Source organism: Acomys minous (assembly GCF_964271855.1).
Source record: "Acomys minous genome assembly, chromosome: 19".
NCBI lineage: Eukaryota > Metazoa > Chordata > Mammalia > Rodentia > Muridae > Acomys > Acomys minous.
In genome coordinates, this window is record NC_140499.1 from 47,152,590 (window position 1) to 47,174,511 (window position 21,922).

At 33.7% G+C, this 21,922-nt stretch overlaps 1 protein-coding gene across 1 annotated transcript in view; it reads right to left on the reverse strand.

Moving 5' to 3' along the window:
- SI (sucrase-isomaltase) overlaps nucleotides 1–21,922 on the reverse strand; it is a gene marked incomplete at both ends in the record, with an annotated part of 89,002 nt that overhangs the window by 40,023 nt on the left and 27,057 nt on the right. The window contains 12 exons of the mRNA XM_084769074.1: nucleotides 406–561; nucleotides 794–964; nucleotides 1,794–1,843; nucleotides 3,699–3,787; nucleotides 4,692–4,816; nucleotides 6,569–6,625; nucleotides 8,798–8,882; nucleotides 10,110–10,264; nucleotides 12,824–12,940; nucleotides 16,726–16,897; nucleotides 18,629–18,746; nucleotides 20,616–20,700. Coding sequence (XP_084625200.1) covers nucleotides 406–561; nucleotides 794–964; nucleotides 1,794–1,843; nucleotides 3,699–3,787; nucleotides 4,692–4,816; nucleotides 6,569–6,625; nucleotides 8,798–8,882; nucleotides 10,110–10,264; nucleotides 12,824–12,940; nucleotides 16,726–16,897; nucleotides 18,629–18,746; nucleotides 20,616–20,700 — 1,380 coding nt within the window. The remainder of the gene's footprint in view (nucleotides 1–405; nucleotides 562–793; nucleotides 965–1,793; nucleotides 1,844–3,698; nucleotides 3,788–4,691; nucleotides 4,817–6,568; nucleotides 6,626–8,797; nucleotides 8,883–10,109; nucleotides 10,265–12,823; nucleotides 12,941–16,725; nucleotides 16,898–18,628; nucleotides 18,747–20,615; nucleotides 20,701–21,922) is intronic.

Consider the following 21,922-nt stretch of genomic DNA (forward strand, 5'->3'; position numbering starts at 1 on the left):
ATTATTTTTATTCCCAAAGTGTGGCAAAAATAGCTAACATACACCTTAGTGGCACATATCCAGATTTTTTTATATGTTAAGAATTTTTTTTATGAAATACTGGTTGCTGCTGACAAAATGTCTTGCCAATTTAACCAGTGTCCTGTAGTCAGCATATAGTATAATGTTATTTGTAAGGGAAAAATTAATCATTCAGTGATTTGTCTGGGCTACTCATTTGTCATTTGCTAAGATAGGTCTTTAAAGAATTAATCCATGTAAAGTTTGATTGCCTGTTTGTCTATTGAAATTTTCAAATACCAAATGAATCATAAATGAATGTAGTTTATATATTGTTGAATTTAAAATGTCTCACTGATATACTATATGGAAGCCACATTTTTATCCACATGAAAAAATGATTACCGGTTGCCATAGACAGCCTCGCTGTACACATGCTTCCTCGGTTGCTGTGCCCATATCTGGGTAACAAGAGAATTTCTCAGCATCTGATAAAAGTTGATTCCATCTAACTGTAAAGTTTTTCCCGAGATTAAAGTTGAGATCTGTAATTGAGAGAACCTATGGAAAAATGCATTTATTATTAATTCTTTAACTTGATGTATGTAAAATTAAAACTATGTCAACATATAGCACACAGCAAAATTTAAGAATTATTTATTACTCTCATGTATTTTTTGAATAAAAGAAAATAAATACAAAAAAACCCATTACATGAATACGTAAAACTCTAAGATGAGTATTCAACAACGTGAAAAAAAACATATCAGAGATTTTAAAGTGACCAATTTACCTTATTGGAAGGATCAAAAGTGAAACTGGGATGAGCAGCCATTTGCTGGTCACTTTCTCCTACTGTAACCTCTGTTACAGTGTTTGTCAGCCCAAGGACTCTGATTGTTTTAAATGCAAGAGCAGTTCCTTCTAAATATGATGAATGTGTGCACGTAACAATCAAGTTATTCTAAGGAAAACAGTACACAATGTTAGATGTCAAGTCCTTTGATATTAACTAAATTGATGGAGAGAATAAGAAAATGGAAACTGTTTAGTCCACCACCACTCCATTCCACCAGTTGTTATGGTCCAAATAACTCATTTTGTTCGTAAATATGCCCCCAATTTTTATTTTTAGAATTAATTGTGGTCAGTCATATATAATACCTCTTATCCTAGTCCTTATATTGAGCGATAATTAAGTATTGTTAGAATAAATAAGTCTAATTTCAATGGAAAAAATTCTTATTCACTACAAAAAAAAACTTAAATGTGCAAATATTTCTTTTATCTTTATTCCCAAATGAACAAATTTTCCCTGTAATAGACATAATTAAAACATATAGGATATGTTGGTGCTGGAGAGATGCTCAGTGGTTAGGAGCACTGCCTGTTCTTCCAGAGGTCCTGAGTTCAATTCCCAGCAACCACATGGTGGCTCAAAACCATCTATAATGTGATCTGATGCCCTATTCTGCAGATAAAGCACTCATATACAATAAATAAATATTTTTTAAAAACATATAGGATTTGGAAAAATATTTTACTGGGAATGTTGTTACAGTAGACAGAAATACAAAGACTACAAGGCACAACTGTTATTATAAATTTATTCTAATACAGTTAATAAAAACTTTTGTTTCCTCATAATGAAATAAGTTAAATTTAACAATTAATTCAGCAATTTATTTTTCTGATTTTTATTGAAAACTGAAATTTTAAGTACTTCACGGAAGTAGCCTATAATAAATCATGAACTTGATATTAAAAATACCTATATTTCCCCAAATACTTACATTAGAAACAGAAAATGTATATAAAATATAGATGTTTCTTTCTATGGTATCTAAAATTAAAAAATAAATAGTTATCAGATAAAAATTAATAATTTATTTCTTATTTTACATTTATAAAATACTGAATTCTTTTGACATTATATTAATGTTTCCTTTTACGTTTCTAATAACTTGACTCTGGTGGTTAATTCTGGTAGTAAGAAAAAGAGCAGAAAATTTAGATGGATATGTATTGGGAAGCTCCGAGGAGAATTGAAGAGCTTCAGGGTGATGTAGATACAATTAAAATATGACTATCATGTATGTGGGGGGGGATGTTCTTGATGCCTCAACCCTACACAAACAACTACAAGCAACTAAGGAATGCAGAAAGTGGGAGAAAGCACTCTCCAGGGAATAGCATAGTAACTGGTTATCCTATATGAAATGGTCAGCTCTGAAAACATATATTACAAACAAGATTATACATAATGAGCAGAAGATATTAACATGCACACCAAGAAATCCACACACATATGTGTGTATATATGTATGTAAGTATGCAGCAAAACTCTGTGGAACACAAGGCTATGAATTTGAAAGAGAACGTGAAGGGAAATAGAGGAGAGAGTAGAGGGAAAAAAGGAAAAGGAAAAATGATGCAACTATAATGCAGCTACATCATAATATCAGAAACTAAAAATATCATCTACAGGAACGTAATTTTTAAATAACAATTAATATATTCATTTTGGTATTTAATATTCTAATTAACAAATGTATTACACATATTATCTGGTCTAATATTCCATAACTAGAAAAATGGTCTAGAAATTCAGAAGACAAAACTTATTCTCGTCGATGTATTGGCCGAAGCCTGTAATCCCAGTTTTCTAGAGGCAGGAAGTCAGAAAGCCAGAAATGCATCCAGGCTGAGATATATATGACCCTGTCTCCACTATTAAAGCAACGACAAAAAGTAATATCTTATAAAGCAATACCTTATGTATAAAATTATTTATTTTTCTATGAAGACATGACACAATACAGTTTTATTTCAGATTTCTATATTATTTCTTAATATTTTCAAAAGAAGAATGACTCTAGAGAGATGCTAAAAACAAAGTTTATCCTATAAATAAATATATTTAGTGAAGGAAATTCAAGAAAACTATTATATCTGTGTCATACTTCTGCTAAAATAGTCTAACGAAGTTGTACGAAAACTGAACTTTAGAGGTAATATGTGAAGAAAAGTGAAGACAATAAAATATAAGGATATTTAAAAAATAATGAGTTCACTGGGGTACTATATGAAAATACTTGTGGACACATAATAAACTACTGTTACCTAAGTGTCTCATCTTAATATAAAGGAATTAAGCATTTTTCAAGATAAAAATAAATGATTAACTATATCTAAAAATTAAAATAAACAGGCATAAATTATATTGTTTAAAAAGATGATTCATAATTGTTTTATTAATTATTTTGTTTGTTTCTGGTTATATTAAATTCTCAAAGAATAAACTAAATGATTCCAAATAGTGAATATGGATTTTTTTTAGCTTAAATAATTTGAAACTGACATTAATTAATTACAGCTAAAAGTATTGGTTTTGATTATGGTTTTCATTAATATAATTTCATGATTAAAAGTACAATAACTTATTGAAAACATGGAAGATTTCCTATACTTGAAATTTTGGTAAGCTGTAGAAAGGTAAAATATTAATGTAACAAATATCTCATGCATTTGTCAGATATTTTACAATGCACACTCCACAATGTTGATATAAATCACATATACAAGTCAAGTTTTATAAGGACATACTAAATTATCGTTAAGAATGTATTTCATATGAATAAACCTAAAACACTTAGTCATCAGAATGGATAGTTAAGAGCTCGCTACGCCAGACTTGCCTTTGCTTTCACCATCATCCCAGAAGAAGTCTCCTTTTGCTGTCTGATTTTCATCTAGTGCAACAATAAGTCCTAGAGGATTCTTTCGGCTACAATGTAAAATGAGGTTTGTATAGAATTAAAAATAATTTTGTGATCAGTCTATAACTTATAACAAATATATTTCAATAAGAACACAGAAACCTATCAATGTTTGTATTTGTACCTTTTCATATGAATATCATATGAGCAAAGACAATTTATATACACTTTAAAACAATATAAATTATGGTATTAAGTTGTTGAAGAATATGACATCTGCAAATTAAAAAAAAATGTGACATTCTAATGAAAATTTAAAAAGTAAAGGTGTCTGATGAATTTCCAATTTGGGATACATGTGACATTGCTCATGTTAAAAAATTGTGCACTAATGAAGACTTCTGTTCGGTTATCAGCACCAAAATCTAACCATCAGTGAAACATCATGGTATTTCATTACAGTAATAGTAGCCATAACTAAGATAGCAATAATTGTAAATGTTGATAGAAATATATAATAATTTTCAAAAATGAAAGCAGTTATCATAGAAATGATTCATGAAGTCAATTAAGCATCTTCATGCTGTGTCACCATAAAATAATACTTCTGAGGGTATAGAGTCTGAGCAACTGTTCTACACAGAGCATATTACATGCAATATATGTTAACCAAAGTTTGATTCTGTTGTTCAGGAAGATCTCGACTATCACTGGTTTTTGAGAACATATTCATGACATGGCTTCACAAATAACCCAAGGATGAATCTGCTAACACAAACTGATGTACTCCTAGTGTTTCCACAGTAAACGTTTTCAGAAAATAGAGGCTAGGCACTGTTACTGTTTGGGGTAAAAAATTGTAAGAGTCTGAGTCCCAACATACATGGAATTTGAAGTCCAGGTACCAGCAATAGTTCATATGACACAAAGAGTCCTGACCATTTACGAGTGTGCAATGGTCCTTTATTTTACCTTGCTGTTGTTGTTACATTAGGCTCCTGAGTGGGGATGATATAACCTCCTCTGAGATGTAGTCCTATTTTATCTTTTGGAAGGTACATGTCAACCCTTTGCTTTCTCCATGACTTCTTTTCACCCTAATCATTAAAGAACACATTATTTTTATTATTGATGCATGTTTTAAAGCATGCTTTATAATGATTCTGTGTTATATATTTTATTTACTTATCATTTATTTGTTTATAACTACAGACAGAAAATATTTTTCATTCTGTTTTCTATGCATAGAAAAATTAGCTCATTTTCTTCTAAACTAAAAATAATAACATACAGAGAAATATTTTCCTCCTACAATTATTAACAGTTACACCCATATTATATTCTCCTCTTATCATGCTCCTAGTAAACATGTTTCTTAATTCAGACTGCCATTTGCATTTTAAAAACATTCATCTTCCCTGTGGCTTTGTCATTCAATAGAATTCCCTCTTGTCTTAACCATTGTACTGCAGAAGACAAGATTTCACTATTTTAATGTGTGAATAGGAATGCATTGTATATAAACCACATTTTCTTTATACATTCTTCAACTGGTGAACATGCAGCTGATTATATAAATTACTATCAGAATAGTACAGCCATAAGTATAAGAGTATATAATTTTGAAACATTCCTTCCACTATCATGTACACATTCTAAAAATAATATAATTTAGTCATAAGGCAAATCTGTAAAAAACATTAGATAACTTCTGTCTTATTTTACAGAAGGGAAAGCAAAAGGAGGTTTTTGTAGGTGATACCAAAATACAATTTGATGGAAGATATAATAAATAAATACCATTTCCTATGCCAGAATTGTTAACTATTGTTCAAAATGGAGGATCAGAATTGCAAGTTTCCTACTTCAAAGCAAGAATAACTATTAATATGGAGAGCTGAAAAGAAACAAACAGCAGGTAATGATAAAGGAGGAAAATATAGTAACTACAATGATTTGACCAGTACAGAATTGATACGTGCTGTGAAACATTACGCTGAGCTCATTTTTATTTATAATTTTTATGTGTCAATCAAAGCACCATGCAGTGTTTGAAGTGAAAATATCAACTTATGTGTTCAGTACACAATGAATACTTTTATAATGCTATCACATCCCTTTATCTATCTATCTATCTATCTATCTATCTATCTATCTATCTATCTATCTATCTGTGTGTGGTGTGTTTGTGTGTGTGGTGTGTTTGTGTGTGTGTGTGTGTGTGTGTGTGTGTGTGTGTGTGTGTGTATGTTTAAAATAGTAATAGGAAAATGATGTGCACAAAGTTTTCTTGCTTTTGGAAAGTATTTTCAAACATTCTTTCAAACAAAAGTCCTGAACAACCAAATAAGGAATATGTGAAATACAGTCACTTTAAAAATATTTTCAAATTAAAAATAATCTGAATCTGAAGAACTCTTAGTAAGCCTATTTCTTACTTTCTAGATATGTATATATATCAAGGAATTGTGTGTAGAAAATTGTGAATACTATTATTTTGGCTGTTCCAGTGGGCAATGAAATTCATTAAAATGACTTAATTTTTTATTTAAAAACATATAAGCCTTTCTGGAAAAAAGAAAAACATGTTATGATGTAATAAATAAGTTTCCATTCCTTTCTAAAATACTCTATTAATTCCATTTAAATAAAAATATATTTGTATTTTAAAATATGACTTGATATTAAAAACCTGAGTCATGTATAATGAAGAATAATGGTGCAGTAGTTTTTACACAACCCTCCAGTTTGGAATTATTTCTTACAAATATCTCAAAACTTGCAAACATTCATGCACTGTATGTATGAAAATGGATTTGTGATATATATACACATATAGTCTCACTTACCGTTTCATAATCATACCAGGTAGCATCAGGAATATATGCACTCACAGTTTCTGCTCCCTGAATGAAAAAAATCAGTAGAAATATTCAAAAAATAGTAGGCATATATACTATATACAATTTTAAATCCTAATTCTTTTTTTTAAAGGTTTTTTTTTTTTGACAGTTTCCTCTACATCATTACATCATTACATTTATTTCTTTTGTGGGGAGGTGGGATGGTTAGTTTTTTTTTTACTTTATTAATTTATTCTTGTTACATCTCAATGGTTATCCTATCCCTTGTATCCTCCCATTCTTCCCTCCCTCCCATTTTCCCCTTATTCTCCTCCCCTATGACTGTTCCTGAGGGGGATTACCTCCCCTTGTATATGTTCATAGGGTACCAAGTCTCTTCTTGGTAACCTGTTGTCCTTCCTCTGAGTGCCACCAGGTCTCCCCCTCCAGGGGACATGGTCAAAGGGGAGGCACCAGAGTATGTGAGAAAGTAATATCCCACTCTCCACTCTACTGTGGAGAATGTTCTGTCCATTGTCTAGATCTGGGTAGGGGTTTAAGGTTTACCGCCTGTATTGTCCTTGGCTGGTGCCTTAGTTTGAGCGGGACCCCTGGGCCCAAATCTGCCTATCATAATGTTCTACTTGTAGGCTTCTAGGACCCTCTGAATCCTTCTACTTTGCCATTCTCCCATGATTCTCTCATCTAGAGTCCCACTAGAATGTCCTCCCCTCTGTCTCAGTTTTCTGGTAAGTGAAGGCTTTGGTGGGACATGCCCCTTGGGCTAATATGCAGATATAAGTGAGTATATACCATTTGAGTCTTTCTGCTTCTGGGTTAACTCACTCATTATGATCATTTCTAGCTCAATCCATTTATCCACAAATTTCGGGAATTCCTTGTTTTTAATAGCTGAATAGTATTCCATAGTGTATATGTACCACAGTTTCTTTATCCATTCTTCTATTGAGGGACACTTAGGCTGTTTCCATGTTCTGGCTATTATGAATAAAGCTGCTATGAACATGGTTGAGCAAATGTTCTTGTTGTGTGCTGGAGCATCTTCTGGGTATATTCCAAGGAGTGGAATAGCTGGGTCTTGAGGAAGCCCTATTCCCATTTTTCTGAGATAGCACCAGATAGATTTCCAAAGTGTTGTACTAGTTTGCATTCCCACCAGCAATGAAGGAGTGTTCCTCTCTCCCCACATCCTCGCCAGCATGTAGTGTCGCTTGAATTTTTGATCTTAGCCATTCTGATGGGTGTAAGATGGAATCTCAGAGTTGTTTTGATTTGCATTTCCCTGATGATTAAGGAGGTTGAGCATTTCTTTAAGTGTTTCTCAGCCATTTGATATTCCTCTGTTGAGAATTCTCTGTTTAGTTCCAAGCCCCATTTCTCAATTGGGTTATTTGGTTTGGTGGTGTTTAATTTCTTGAGTTCTTTATATAATTTGGATATTAGACCTTTGTCAGATAAATCCTAATTCTTAACAAAGACTCTTATTGTTTAAAATTTGTTTTGGATATTTGATTTTTAGATATTCCAAGTATTGTTTTAGATTTTCTATTTTTCCATAGGGAAAAAAGTTTCTCTGTTATTTTCCTCCAATAGTTCTGAATTAAGAGCTTTAAATTATTCTGTAAAACACACATTTACATGGCAAAGGGGATGCTATTTAGGTGGCAATTATAATTCATGTATGCACTTGCATTGTTATAAACCACATGCCTGCCACGATATAAAATGTTCATTTCTACATAACTATATTGACACTAGAGTTTAGAAATAGAAAATAAATGTATCTAATCCTTCTGTTTTGTTTTACATAGTCTTAAAATAGGCTATTTTACATGGCAGTGTCACTCATGTCTTAGAAATATTGCAGTTTATGGCTTCGTAAGTACAAGCTGGTTATTATTATGAGCTTTGATTGAATGCAATAAATATAAATTTCAGTATAAAACTGACTACACACAACCTCCTCTCTGTTGTTTATATTTATTACCATTATAATTATTATTTTTATATTATTTATTACATATTTAATAATCTAAGTATACTACAACTTTATAAGTTTCAAAATTCCTTTGCATTTTAAATTTCAGTGAGAGATTGTGAGCTTGAAGTAGTTCATTTAATAATAAGTTTTACCCAGGTTCATAAGATCCATGTACCTATATGGCTAAGCAAAATTTCTTTAGGCCAAAAATATAAAACATCTGTAAAGCCCACCTGTTTCAAAACAGGAGTGATAAGTAGTGCAGGGCCCCATAGGAACTGAGTGTCCTCAATCCAGCTGTTTTCATCTTCATAAAACCTTAGAACAATTGGAACATTTGAGACATAATATGGCAAAACAAACAGAACTAAAATGCTTATTTTCTTTATCTTTTCAGTCCTTCCCTGAGAATCATTATCTTAAATTTATTTTTAACACATCATTTTGATGCAATAGTTCTAATGTAGTTCCTATGACATACAAGAAGGAAGACAGACAAGAGACAGAAGCAGGATTCAAAATGAGGAAGGAATAGCAGGCATTAGTGCTTTCCATACTTAATAAAAAAACCACCAAAAAAGTAGCTACATACATATGGCTTCTTTTATAGTATAGTAAACAACTTGATACTTGTAAATTTCATGTAAGGCAGGTTTCAGAATTATTTCATAAACTATTTTAAATATTTTCTCAAACAAAAGGAGCATTAAGTCATTTCCAGGGAAACATAATGTTTATTTGTAACATAAAAGCATGTAGACAGTGTACATTTTTGTAACTAAAACACACTATTCATCTACTGTATCAACACAGAGTTGTCACATTGTACTAAACCACACTACTGATGTATTGTAACATACAGGATTGTTACATTTTTTTGGTAACATTAGCTTTAACCTTTCCTATTAATAAAGTCTCCTTAACCTGGTTTACATGTAGTATTTGCTACATATACAGGATTTTACTCTCATTTATAGTTTAATCTTGTGTACCAGAAAATTAATTATATTTTGTACAACCATTATGCATATCCTAAATGTTTCTATAAACTAGAAAAAATAATATCTAAGATCCCCTTTGCATATTGATTTTGTTTTATTAGTGTTCAAATATACTTTTATTGCAATTGTTCAGTGTGCGTGCATGTGTGTGTGTGTATGTACATGTTTATAATGTATGTGTGTGGTGCATGCACATGAGTGAACAAGTGCACATGGCCTTTCACACATGTAGAGACCATAGAAAGTTTTTTTCCCTCTATTTGCTCTTTGTCTTATTGCCTTGACCAAGGTATCTCACTGAACCAGTAGCTCAACATTTAGACTAGGCTAGACTGGCAGACCAGCTGGTTCTTTAGTCCATCTCTCTCTCTGCGCTACTTAATATTGCAGTTACAGAAAAAAAATCATCCATATCTAGCTTTTTGTGTGTTTTCTTGAGATTAGAATTCAAGCCCCGTTGTTTACGTAGTGAGATTTCTAAACCCCCAAGACAGTTTTCTAACCCCTTAAATCACAATTCTTCCTCAGAATTCTCGATACTCACTCATGAAGAAAGGGCCTTGCAACTGTCTCACCAAACACGTGGGCTCTATAGAATAGAGTGTAGAGGAAAGGAAGTAAAGTATAACGGATGGTTAAGTAGTGCTTCGATGTCTTCACCAAAAGAGAATCTGGGCCAAAAGATGCAGGATCCTGCTCCTGTACCATATTAAAAGAAACACAAAAGGAAAATGTGAAATTAAAGAAACATTTAAAAACGAACCGTTTTGGTTACTGTTTGAATTTGAGCTCCATTATGAACAGCTAAGGATTATCCCTAATATTACGTCTTTATGTTTGAATGTTGCAGGCCTTGTATCTTCAGTTGTATTTTAATTAAACTCTGGTTTAAAGTATGCACTTCTCACTTAAGTATACAAATTGAAAAGATGAAAAATAACCAAACATAAGCTCAAATTTTTAGTTGTTTCTGTATGATTCCAATGTTTCATGTTCTCAAGACCTTTGCCAAATAACCTGCGGTCCATTCCAGACACAATATATACATTTGATTTTGTGCTCAGCTACATGGCATACTTTGACCGATAGCATGCGTGTAGTACACGCAAGGACAGGCAAGGAATATGCTAAAGATTATCTCCTATGTACAGCCACTGACCTCAGAAGGAAGAGAAATAATCTAGGGTTCAGAAATACAAGAACAACATTCCCTGGCCAGTTAACAAACTTCTCCTGAGACCAAAAACCCTCTACCTAGGAGACAAGTTCCTCCCAGCGCCAAGGAGCACTGAAAGGATAAAGCTTGTTGACACATTTGGCTAGAGGAGCACAGAATTTACTAAGGATCCCATTAAGTTTACAGTGAAACCATACTCTCTGTTTAGTAATCCCAGCCCCAGAATAGACAGTGACGCTGCTATGGCCGACTCTACTCTGGGGATTCAAGAGTCTTCCACTGGTCCTGTCCACATTAACTTCTTTCCCACGAGGCTGGCAGCGTCTGTTAGAACCCAGCTGCTGGGTGACTCTCCCTGATACATCACAGCTTTTCTTCAGCTTCGGTCTTGAACAGAGGACTGACAAGTCTTACCACTCATCTCATCATTATGTTGTCATTTATGTGAATTTTACCAACTAGTCATTACTATGCATATCCTGGCATGTCATCTACTTTTTGGAAAACTCAGATGAGTGCAGAATTGTTATATAAATCTCTCCTATGAACATGTATTCCTCAGAATCATCTTTGTGCACACTGTGGCTCTGCTGTCTGAAGTTCCCTTAAAGCTTGACCTCTTTTACTGACACTCCTCAGTGGAGCTAAGGTTTCGTATGAGAGCAACATATGAACATGTTTCTCTTTATAAAACGCGTCCATAAACACAGAAGAAGGAGATATAGACTATCTAGTAGAGACAGGATAGGCTGTGGTTAGAAGGTGGAGGAGGAGGACGCCAATGGTCAGAGGTCTAAGGGAGGGGAATAGGACAGAAGAGGGAAGGTGGGTGGCAACAGGAAGATAATAGTGAGGGGACGTGAGATGTAAAGTAAAAATTTAAAAACAATAAACAAATATAAATAAATAAAGACATGTGCCACCACAGAAAAAAAATGTGATATGAAGAAATTACAATGTAAAAAGTTCATGATAGCCCACAGCATGTCGATTTCACGTGAGAATAGCTGATTTTTTTTTTCGGCCACTTTATTTCTACCAGCTCAGACTCGTTAAAAGTTGGTTTTAAGTTTATTGACTTCTTCAATGAACTCTTCATAATCATCACAAAATAACTTTGGGATCAAATCATGTTGGAAGTGTCTTGAAATTTCTGTTTTCCTTTTATAAAACACAGCTAAGAATCTTGCAAGAATGTGATATTTTGTTATAATGCAAACTGAAACATTCCAGTCAGAATCCAAGACAAAAGAATGGTATGAATACATTTTGTCCTGTGATTTCCAAATTTGTCCATTGTATACATAAAACATATTGGCATTGAGAACGGATTTTCAAACATTTATTGGTAAAACACATTCATACTTTTGACCTTACCTTATTTATAAAGATGGAAGAACATTTTTTAGAAAGACAGTTGTGCCACCCACAAAACTTTCCATTCAGCCAACCCATGACTGACATACCTGACATCTGAGTGGCTTTACCCAACAGTGGATAAAAACAGATGGAGAGACCCACAGCCAAACATTATGCAGGATTCTTGGAGTCTTATGGAAAAGATGGAGGAAGGATTGAAAGAGACAGAGAGTTCAAAGACACTAAAAAAAATACCCAACAAAACTAACCTGGGCCCAGAAGGCCTCACAGAGAATGAACCACCAAGCATAAAGCATCCATGGGATGGATCTAGGCCTGTAACACACACATATAACAAATGTACCGCTTTGTCCTCATATGGGACATCTAGCAGCAGGATCAGGGTCTGTCTCTGACTCTGTTGCCTGCCTTTGGATCTCCCTTTCCCCTAAGTGGACAGCGTTGACCAGCCTCAATAGAAGATGTGTCCAGTCTTGCCTGATATGCCAAGGCAGGTTGATATCCATGAGAGGCCTCCCCTTTTCTTAGAAGAAAGGGATGGGGTTCTACTTGGGGGGAAAGGAGAGCGAGGGACTGGGAGAAGAGGAAGGAGGGGAAGTTCAGAGACAGAATATATAAGGTAAATAAATTAATTGATGAAAAATATAAAATAAAAATATAGTTGTGTTAGTTTCAAATAATGAGAAACAAGGGTCACTTACCTTATAGCCTTCAGCATTGTGGTTTCTAGAAAACGGATAAAAGGCTCCAAGTTGCATCCATCTTCTACAGAGTTCTTCTGTTGTGTCAGCTACAAATCCACAGATGTCTGCCCCTACCTAAACAACAGTGTCAGTGTTGGCATTCTACCTTGCCTAGGGCATCCCATTTTATGCACCATTAGCATTGCTCAGAGTATACTCCACTAGTTTATACACATCCTCTAAACTGGTTTTTCTCTCCATGTTTGATCCTTCTTTTAATTATCTACCTTACTCTTATTCTTTGCTCTTACTCCCATTCCTTTCTTCACTTCCCCACCCAAAACATTCTTATTTCTCATTTTCAGAATTCTTTTTCATGGTCAGGCTGAATTTTATCAGTGATTTACATGAAATGTGTCTCACCAATGCTTAGCTTTAATATCTCTAGTTTCTGTTTAGGTTGAAGTCTTTTAAAGTGTTTGAGTATATGGAAGTTTCTCTCTTAGTATGGCTTATCAGAGACATTACTCAGAGTTTTCTATTCTTAGTTTTTTTCTTTGCAATAGACGTTATAAATTTAATATTAATCAATTAAAATCATATAAATTGAAACTATCGTTTTCTCATATGTTGGTTGCTTTCTACTTATACACTTTAAGATACCTTTTGAGTACCAAAAATTTAATTTACTTTTAATCCAATTTATATAACATTCCTGTGTAGACTGTGACAAATATGTTTTAAGATATTATTTTAATTACATGTCATAAATTATCCTCTTACATTTTCCTTTAAAATAGTAAAACTTTATTTAAATCTCATGTCTTTTATCTACATGGTATTGATATAGTTTTACAGAATATGTAAAATTGCAATGTGTTATTCTGTTTTTTTAATGTACAACTGATCATTCATATGAATACTTCATATTTTATTTTAGATATCTGCAGTGATATGGATCACTAGGAAAGTACGTATAAGTACATGAGTCTGTGTCTTTTTTTTAATAATAATAAACCTAGTTGAAAACCTACAGACCATATTCAATGTGTTAATTATTTCTTTATCTGGCAAGGCAAAACACTGTGCAGTAAATTTGAATTTCAATTTGGGGAAAGTTCTTGTTTCTAGAATAGCAGTTCTTATTTGCACCTGTTGAATAATTAATTCAATTCTTTTAGTATACATTTGTAACTTCTAACCTTTACAAATCTTAAAGGGAGAAAGGAAGAGGGGCATAAAAGGAGGGTAGGTATTGGAGTGCGTGTGGCTTGTTCAGACCAAGAAGGTGACCTGAAAGATTGGCTTTAGGAAACAGGATCCCAGCACGGATAGAGAGGGGCAAAAGAAACCCATGCCTAGTTAGTAGCAGATAGCTCTGGAAGAAGAGATAGTTTACACCGGGAATGCTACCATTGAGAGGCTCTCCATGCTTCTGTAGATTGGCCTACATCAATGTACATCCTGGCTATACCATATGAACTCAGTATGTTTTACTATTGCAGACATGAGGATAAGTCATAGAGGATAAGTTCCAGAGATGTCTGATTGTCAAAAGGATCTCTAGACATCTATAACAGCTGTTGACAAAGTTCCAAAGATCTCCAGCTGCCCCTAAATATTATGTATGGTCCAGGTGTAATGTTGTTTAGAAAGCCACTATTTCTACTAAAACTGTCTTTCTTTTCTCTTTATTTACAGCCCTAAAGAAAATCATACAGGGAAACCATTTTCCCACAGAGAATATTGAAAGAGGGCATCTGTCCAAAGGCTTGAGACAATGATAGATTTTTGTTGTTGTTGTTCTGACTGATCATCGAAGCAGAAACCACATAAAAGAAAGTTAAGACCTGGACATAACACTACCTGGCTAAATACTGTTATTTGTAGAAATGTTTCTTTAAGGTGGACTTGGAATATCATGATCTACAGATATTTTACAATAGAGGACCCCTTGGCAGTTAGCCTAGGCTTAGATAGCACACCTGTTGGTCTGGGACTGGAAGTAGGTCAAGTTTTCTCTTTAGAGAACATTTAGCTCAAGCTATGTCGCTAGGACCATCTTTTAAACATATTGGCCTTAGCCCCAGGGAAATATATGATTAAAAATTCCTGTCTATTGTTTTTAAAAATAACGATCAGGTCATGCTGACCATTGCTTGAAAATTGATTGATTTTTGTGGTAGGTTACAGAACTTTTTCTATTTCCATGTTACTCTGTTGGTTTTCGATTGCCCTAGTGATTGTAAAAATGGAAAAAAAAATCATGAACTTCATTTCAATAAAATACGGGAGTTGGCCCAAGGAGAGAGGGCAAACACGTAACAGACATGAGAGAGTAAGCTAGAGTGAGAAGAGCAAGAAGAAAGATAGAGAGATGGAGAACAGCAAGAGCGATAGACAGATGGGGAAGAGCAAGCAAGGAAATTAGAATGATGGGAAATATCAAGCAAGGAGATAGAAAAATGGGTGACAGCAATCAAGAAGATAGTTAGTTAGACAGAAGGACAGCAAGCAAGTAAGTGAGCAAGGAGCAAGGGGTCAGACAGACAGCAAGCAAGACAGAGAGGAAGACAGATAGAGAGCCAGAAGAAAAGAGATGCTAGATATCAAGACCTTCACCTTATACTGCATACCCCTGAGCTTCTTAGTATTTCTTCTTCCTTCTTTCCCCAACCTCTCCTCAACAACTACTTCCTCTAGCTAGTTGTCCAACCAACAGTTAGTTTCTCTTAACTAGCCATGCACGACCTGCTCAATTCTCCCTACCACGGATCCACCTCTTTTCTCTTCTCCTTGTCATTCCTGGTGCTGGTCTCCTGGAGCAGCATTTTACAATTGGCACATGATACTGGGAGGGAAATGTTGGGGTGATAGAGGAAGTGTGGAGGAAGAGAAAGGAGAGTGTATTTGATCAAAGGACGTTATAGACATATGATATTTTCAAATTAAGAACGGAAGTGTGGGGTCAAGGAGGATGATGAGAACAAAGGAAGATAAATATGAGCAAAAATATAGTGGCAGAAATGAAAACAGTAAGAAATATAATTCAAAAATACATGTCTTATATTTTACTATCAGTGTTTATTGTTCAAAGAAAAATTTTTGAAACCCTATTTTTTTTTGCTAGCACATGATTTAACTTGATGTGTTTCTTCAAATTTTCAAATAGTCACTTTGTATATTTGATTATGTTTCACTTTATTTATTGAAATAACTTGATTCTTATTATACATTTTACGTTAATTACTTTCATTCTTCTATATTTGAATTTATGTACTAAAATTTGCATGATTTGTGTGTTTGATTTTTGGTTTCCTTTGCCTACATATATTTTATTTTATTTTATTTCATCTCATTAATTTTTATTTTTCAAGGTCTTGCTATGGAACACAGTTTGTCCTGGTCCTTGATATTCAGAAATCTAGTCTGACCATGACTATATCTTCCCTAATGCTGAGATTGCCAACATGCCCACCATGATCACCTGTTTGTGGATTTGATTGATTTAGTATTCATGACTATATTTTTCCATATATTTGAAACCATACACTCTTTGTTTAAGTAATATAAAATTACTACCATTAAGTTATAAATTCATTTATTCTTATTTTTCTGAAAGTCAGCTGATATTTGTTTGAATGCATATATATATATATATATATATATATATAAAATGTATATCTTTACTTTCCAAATTCAATATTGAATGTGAAAGTTACCTTGTTAAATTGGGTTTGGGTGTTTATATACATATATATATATATATATATATATATATATATATATATATATATATATTTGCTAGCTGCTTGTTAGACTTATCAGACTTTTCATATTTAGAATTTAATTTTTTCTCTAACTTAAAATTTTTAAACATTGTTCTCTGCCTACTTTTGACTAGAAGTAAACCATCTTACCAACGGCATGCCAAATAAACCAAACTCCAGCATTCCAGTGATGGACCACTCCATCTGCTCCCATGAGGCAGTGTTGTCTCCAAGCCAATGAGCAGCATACTTTCCAGTGCCAGCAAAGGTTGAGCGGGTGAGGATGAAGCCTCGCTTATTAGGAAAAGTTTTTTCCACAGCTCTAAAAATACAGCGCAGTTAAAAAATAAGTATTTCTCCAAAAATATAATTAGTTGCATTAATTTAAAAATACTAGCTTTGTATATTTGATCCTTTTTTTTCCTCACACAAGACAATATTTAGAAAATGTTGTGAAAATTTAGCATTAGTTTTGCTATTAGCTACCAAAATGTAGCTCATTTGAGTACATAAAAATAATGTCTCAGAGGAAGGATAGCAAGTTACCAAGAAGAGACTCAATATTCTAAGAGCATATATAGGGGGAGGAGGTCTTCCTCAATCACAGATATAGGGGAGAAAAGAAGGGGGGAAGTGGGAGGGAGGGAAGAATGGGAAGAAACAGGGGAAGGGCTAACATTCGAGATGTAATATGAATAAATTAATTTTAAAAATGTAATAAAAAAATAATGTCTTTGAAAAGGACTAATATTTTGAATAGTTTGATCTATTACAAAATTGAAAGCATAAATGTGTACTGGAAATTAGCACACTTGAGAAAATTTTAACATTTTCTAAAAGTCTAATATTATTTTTCTATCCTCTATTGTCACCTATGCATTGATGATAGATTTCTCTCAAAGTGAAGTGCTCATAAGCACAAACAAGCAAACAACCTAAAAGCACATTAAAAATGACAACAACAAGATTCCCTTTGTAAAAATATGACACTTTCACATGAATTTTCCATATTATAAGCTGTTTGTAGTGAACCATAAGATACTGCTGTTTTTTGATTCAATAATATACCTACTTTTTAAAAAGTAGTATTTAGCCAGGCCTGGTGGCTCATGCCTTTAGTCCTAGCACGTGGGAGGCAGAGACAGGGTCATCTTTGTGAGTTTGAGGCCAACCTGGTCTAAAAAGCAAGTCCAGGACAGCCAATACTACATAGAGAAACCGTGTCTTGAAAAACCAAGCCAAAGCAAGCAAGCAAACAAACAAACAAACAAAAAGCCCAAGGAAACAAAACAGTAATGTTCCAGATGGCATGTGATCCTATTAATTTACTTTTAAATGTTATTAAGATAAAATTATAATACCTTCCCTGCTCCCTTTCCCCTTTCAGCCTTCCCCATTCTTTGCCTTTATATTCAAGTCCAAAGCCTATTTTTCTGGTTGTAATTATTATATGCAGGTGTGCACAAAGAAAAATAAGAATACTATACAGACAGACAATATACAGTAGTTTGAGTTCAATATCATTTGAACACTTACATAAAGAGAACGTTACAAGTATATTGAGATTAATCTGGGTCTAATAAGTTACTGCTCTGTAGAACATTTCAGAACACTAGCGAAGAAACAGAGAATCATTGTATACTGGTTACCTGCTTCTGTTTTGTGCCATGTTCTTTATTGAACTATGCTCTATTACTTAGAAACTAAATTTTAGTTGAAACACTTGTTTTGGAGGATAAAGAGCAGTTGCTGTATGACCGTTTTCTTAAGCCAGTTGAAAATTTCATGATTAATTTAAAAAAAAACCTATATTGTTGTTTTCTATAGAAAACTAATAGAACATTTAAAAAATCATTTCTGTGAATTAAGCAAGTCTTGGCCAAATAAAAATGTCAGGTAATTATTGATACCTAATTAATATTGATAATTAATAATCATTATTGAAAATTAACGCATCAGTATTAGTAAAATAGAAAGATATTTCAATACTATGGTGTTTTACAAAAAAAAAGCCCTTTTTTTCTTTCTTTCTCTTGCATGAAATGTTACTTACTTCTCTGTGGCTATAGCCATACTGTATCCATACAGGCTGTGGACATCATATTGTTTTCCCCAGTACTGCACAGCATCCATGCAAAGGGTTTTGGAAAACATAATTTTATCAAGAATACCTTTGAGAAAATAATATAAGAAACATTCTTGTGAGATATTTTATGAAAATTTTTGTATTTTACATATACATTTATATTGTTACACATACATAAATAAACTACCCGCAGCAAAAAGAACCATGAAACAATCAGGAATTATATATATATATATATGTTATATTCATAGTGTTTTAGCTATTTGTATGTGGCAACCTTGAAGAAACACCTTTCCAGTCTTGGTGTGTCTAAAATTGTGAAAGTAAATCAATATTTATCATATTTTGTCATTATCAACTGTTTTTACAGTGTGTTCTACACACACTTAATTTAAAAATCACAAAATACTACATTGGTTTAAACAATATAAAATTAGGTTCCTGCCTTATATTCCTGTGATTATTGAAAAATTATTGTAGCTACAGTAAGTTTAAACACATTACACATTAATTGCATTACATTTAAATGTGTTTTAATGTTACTAAACAATACATCATTTTAATAAAAAACAATAGGAAATATTCATTGATAAGTAAATTGCAATTTACACATTGATATTGTAAAGCATTTGTTAAATACTAATTTCGTCATTTTTAGTACAGTCTTTGGTTTAAATATAATTATGGTTAGGATCTGGGGAGATGGCTCAGTAAGGAACCTTCTCAGCACACAAGCATGAGGACTTCAGTTCAGATCCCAGCACCACGTGTGAGCCATAAGTGGTGGTGAACATCTGTCCTCCTAGCACTGAGACACAGAGACAGATGGATCCCCAGAACACAAACTCTCTCTCTCTCTCTCTCTCTCTCTCTCTCTCTCTCTCTCTCTCTCTCTCTCTCTCTCTCTCTCTCTCTCTGTGTGTGTGTGTGTGTGTGTGTGTGTGTGTGTGTGTGTCTTTCACCACATCTATCAACAAGCTCTAGCTTAGTGAAGAAATCTTGGCTCAAGAAATGAGTTTTGAGGAAGGTTGTCTCAATAATTAATAATGCTTTCTGCGCAAAACTAAGCACCCGAATTTAGGTCCAGCACTCTCCTAACAAGATGGACGTACAGTACAGGTCTATAACTCAATGCACTGGAACAATAATCACTAGGGTTAGCTGAGAAAATGTGAGCCCCAAGTTCAGGGAGAAAACCTATGTGTAAAACAGACAGAGGGTGATAGGAGGATTAAGCAAAAGCTCTCTTCTGAGTTCCAAACATTGGCACAGGTATACGTGTGTGCATATACTAATATAATCATAAGAAATCATAACAAATTTACAAAATAACATTTGGAGTAATCATGGAAGAAACTGGCACGTTATTTTACACATGAGGTCATATATACACACATGCAATCATATACAGGAACAGACAACACACAGAGAAAGTAATTAAATAAAAATATAAGGTAGAGATCAAGAGAGAAGGACTTGAGCATCACATATATGAACATTAAAACATATATGCATGCATACAACACATACATAACTAAGTGGTACATCAATGTAACCTTAGGTGTATTATATTTGACAAAAGAAAATAAAGATCATTAATTTAGGATTAAACTCTGGTGCCCCATATTTGACCACGTTGCCTGGATGGGGAGGCCTCGTGGCACTCAGCGGAAGGGTAGCAGGCTACCAAAAAGAGATTTGATAGCCTATGTCCATATAGAGGGGGAAGAGGTCCTCCTCAGTGACAGACATAGGGGAGGGGAACAGGGTGAAAGCAGAAGGGAGGGAGGAATGGGAGGATAAAAGGGATGGGATAACAATTGAGAAGTGATATGAATAAATTAATTTTTAAAATTATAACAAAATTTGTGATTTAGAAATATTTTTCAGAATTTATTAGCTAACAAAAATTTTCTCTCAATCATGGGTCTTTGGGTAAGAAATTAAAACTTACCAGGAGTAAAAGGAGGGTAATTCAGTTCATTTGGAGTACACCCTTTCAGAGAACCTTGAATAAAGCTGGAAACTTCATTCATGTCCTAAATAGAAAAGAAAAAAATACCAGTAGTTAAAAATAATGTATAATTTATTTTTTATGCTATTTAAAAAGAAGACATCCTTGAAATTGTTTTATTTCTGGAAAAATATATATATACAGGATGAATATGCTGAGACAAGTACTTTAGACTGGAGTGAAAATTTTTAAATGTTGGAAGTATCTCTCATTTTTCAGAATTATGAAATGACACAAAGCACACCTACACATTCAACAAACACCTTTTACATACTTTTGTCAGCCTTCTAAGTGTAATTTTCCTATGCCCATTTTCAGATATTCATTCATATACATATTTGATGCTTACAAGTAGTTATCTAGTTTTCATCATGATCTCGGCCCATTGCTGGTACCTATATTAAATTAGTCAACGGCTCCTAAACTGTCATAGGATGTGTGTGTGTGTGTGTGTGTGTGTGTGTGTGTGTGTGTGTGTGTGTCTGTGTCTGTGTCTGTGTAATATGAGAAGCATCATAAAAAACCTTGAAAGGTTTTATAAGAAATCTTAATTTAGCTTGATTTTCTTCTAAGAATGTGTTAAAATTTTTGTTTTTGAAAAGACGTCGATGAATTAATTTAAGATATGTGTGATGGATATTCGTGGTTGTCAATTGGATTACAACTGCAATTAACTAAAACTCAAGCAGCTCAATACACCTTAGGGGTTTTTCTTAATTAAATCATTTAAAGTCATTAAATTAAGATCCACCTTAAATCTGGGCCACACCTTCTGTTGGAAGCTTATATAAAGGACAGGATAAAGTGTTTGCTTTTTGCCTGCTTCCTTTGTTCTAGCTTCACCTGGTATTGGAGCCTACATGTTTCCAAGATTCTAACATACACTGAATACTAGCTGAGACATCCAGCTTTGTGGACTGAACAACCACTGGATCTTCAGACTTCCATCTGGAGAGTGGGAAAGAAAGACGAAGTGAGCTTGAGTTGAGGCAAATGATTCTTGGAGCAGAGACTCTGCTTATAAAAAGTTTCCAAAGGAAGCCTATTCCTGATCACCTCTGGCTACTGTCTAGCAGGTGATGACAGGAGGTAGCCCATCAGCATGACACCCTGGGGTTAGATTTTGTAGAGTCCTTAGAGTGAACCTATCCTAGGGAATGTACTTTGTTCCTCTCCCCTATGAAGCTCGCCGCACTAAAATAAAACGGACTCCCTTAAAGTGCTTGACCTTGCCCTGTACAGCGGGT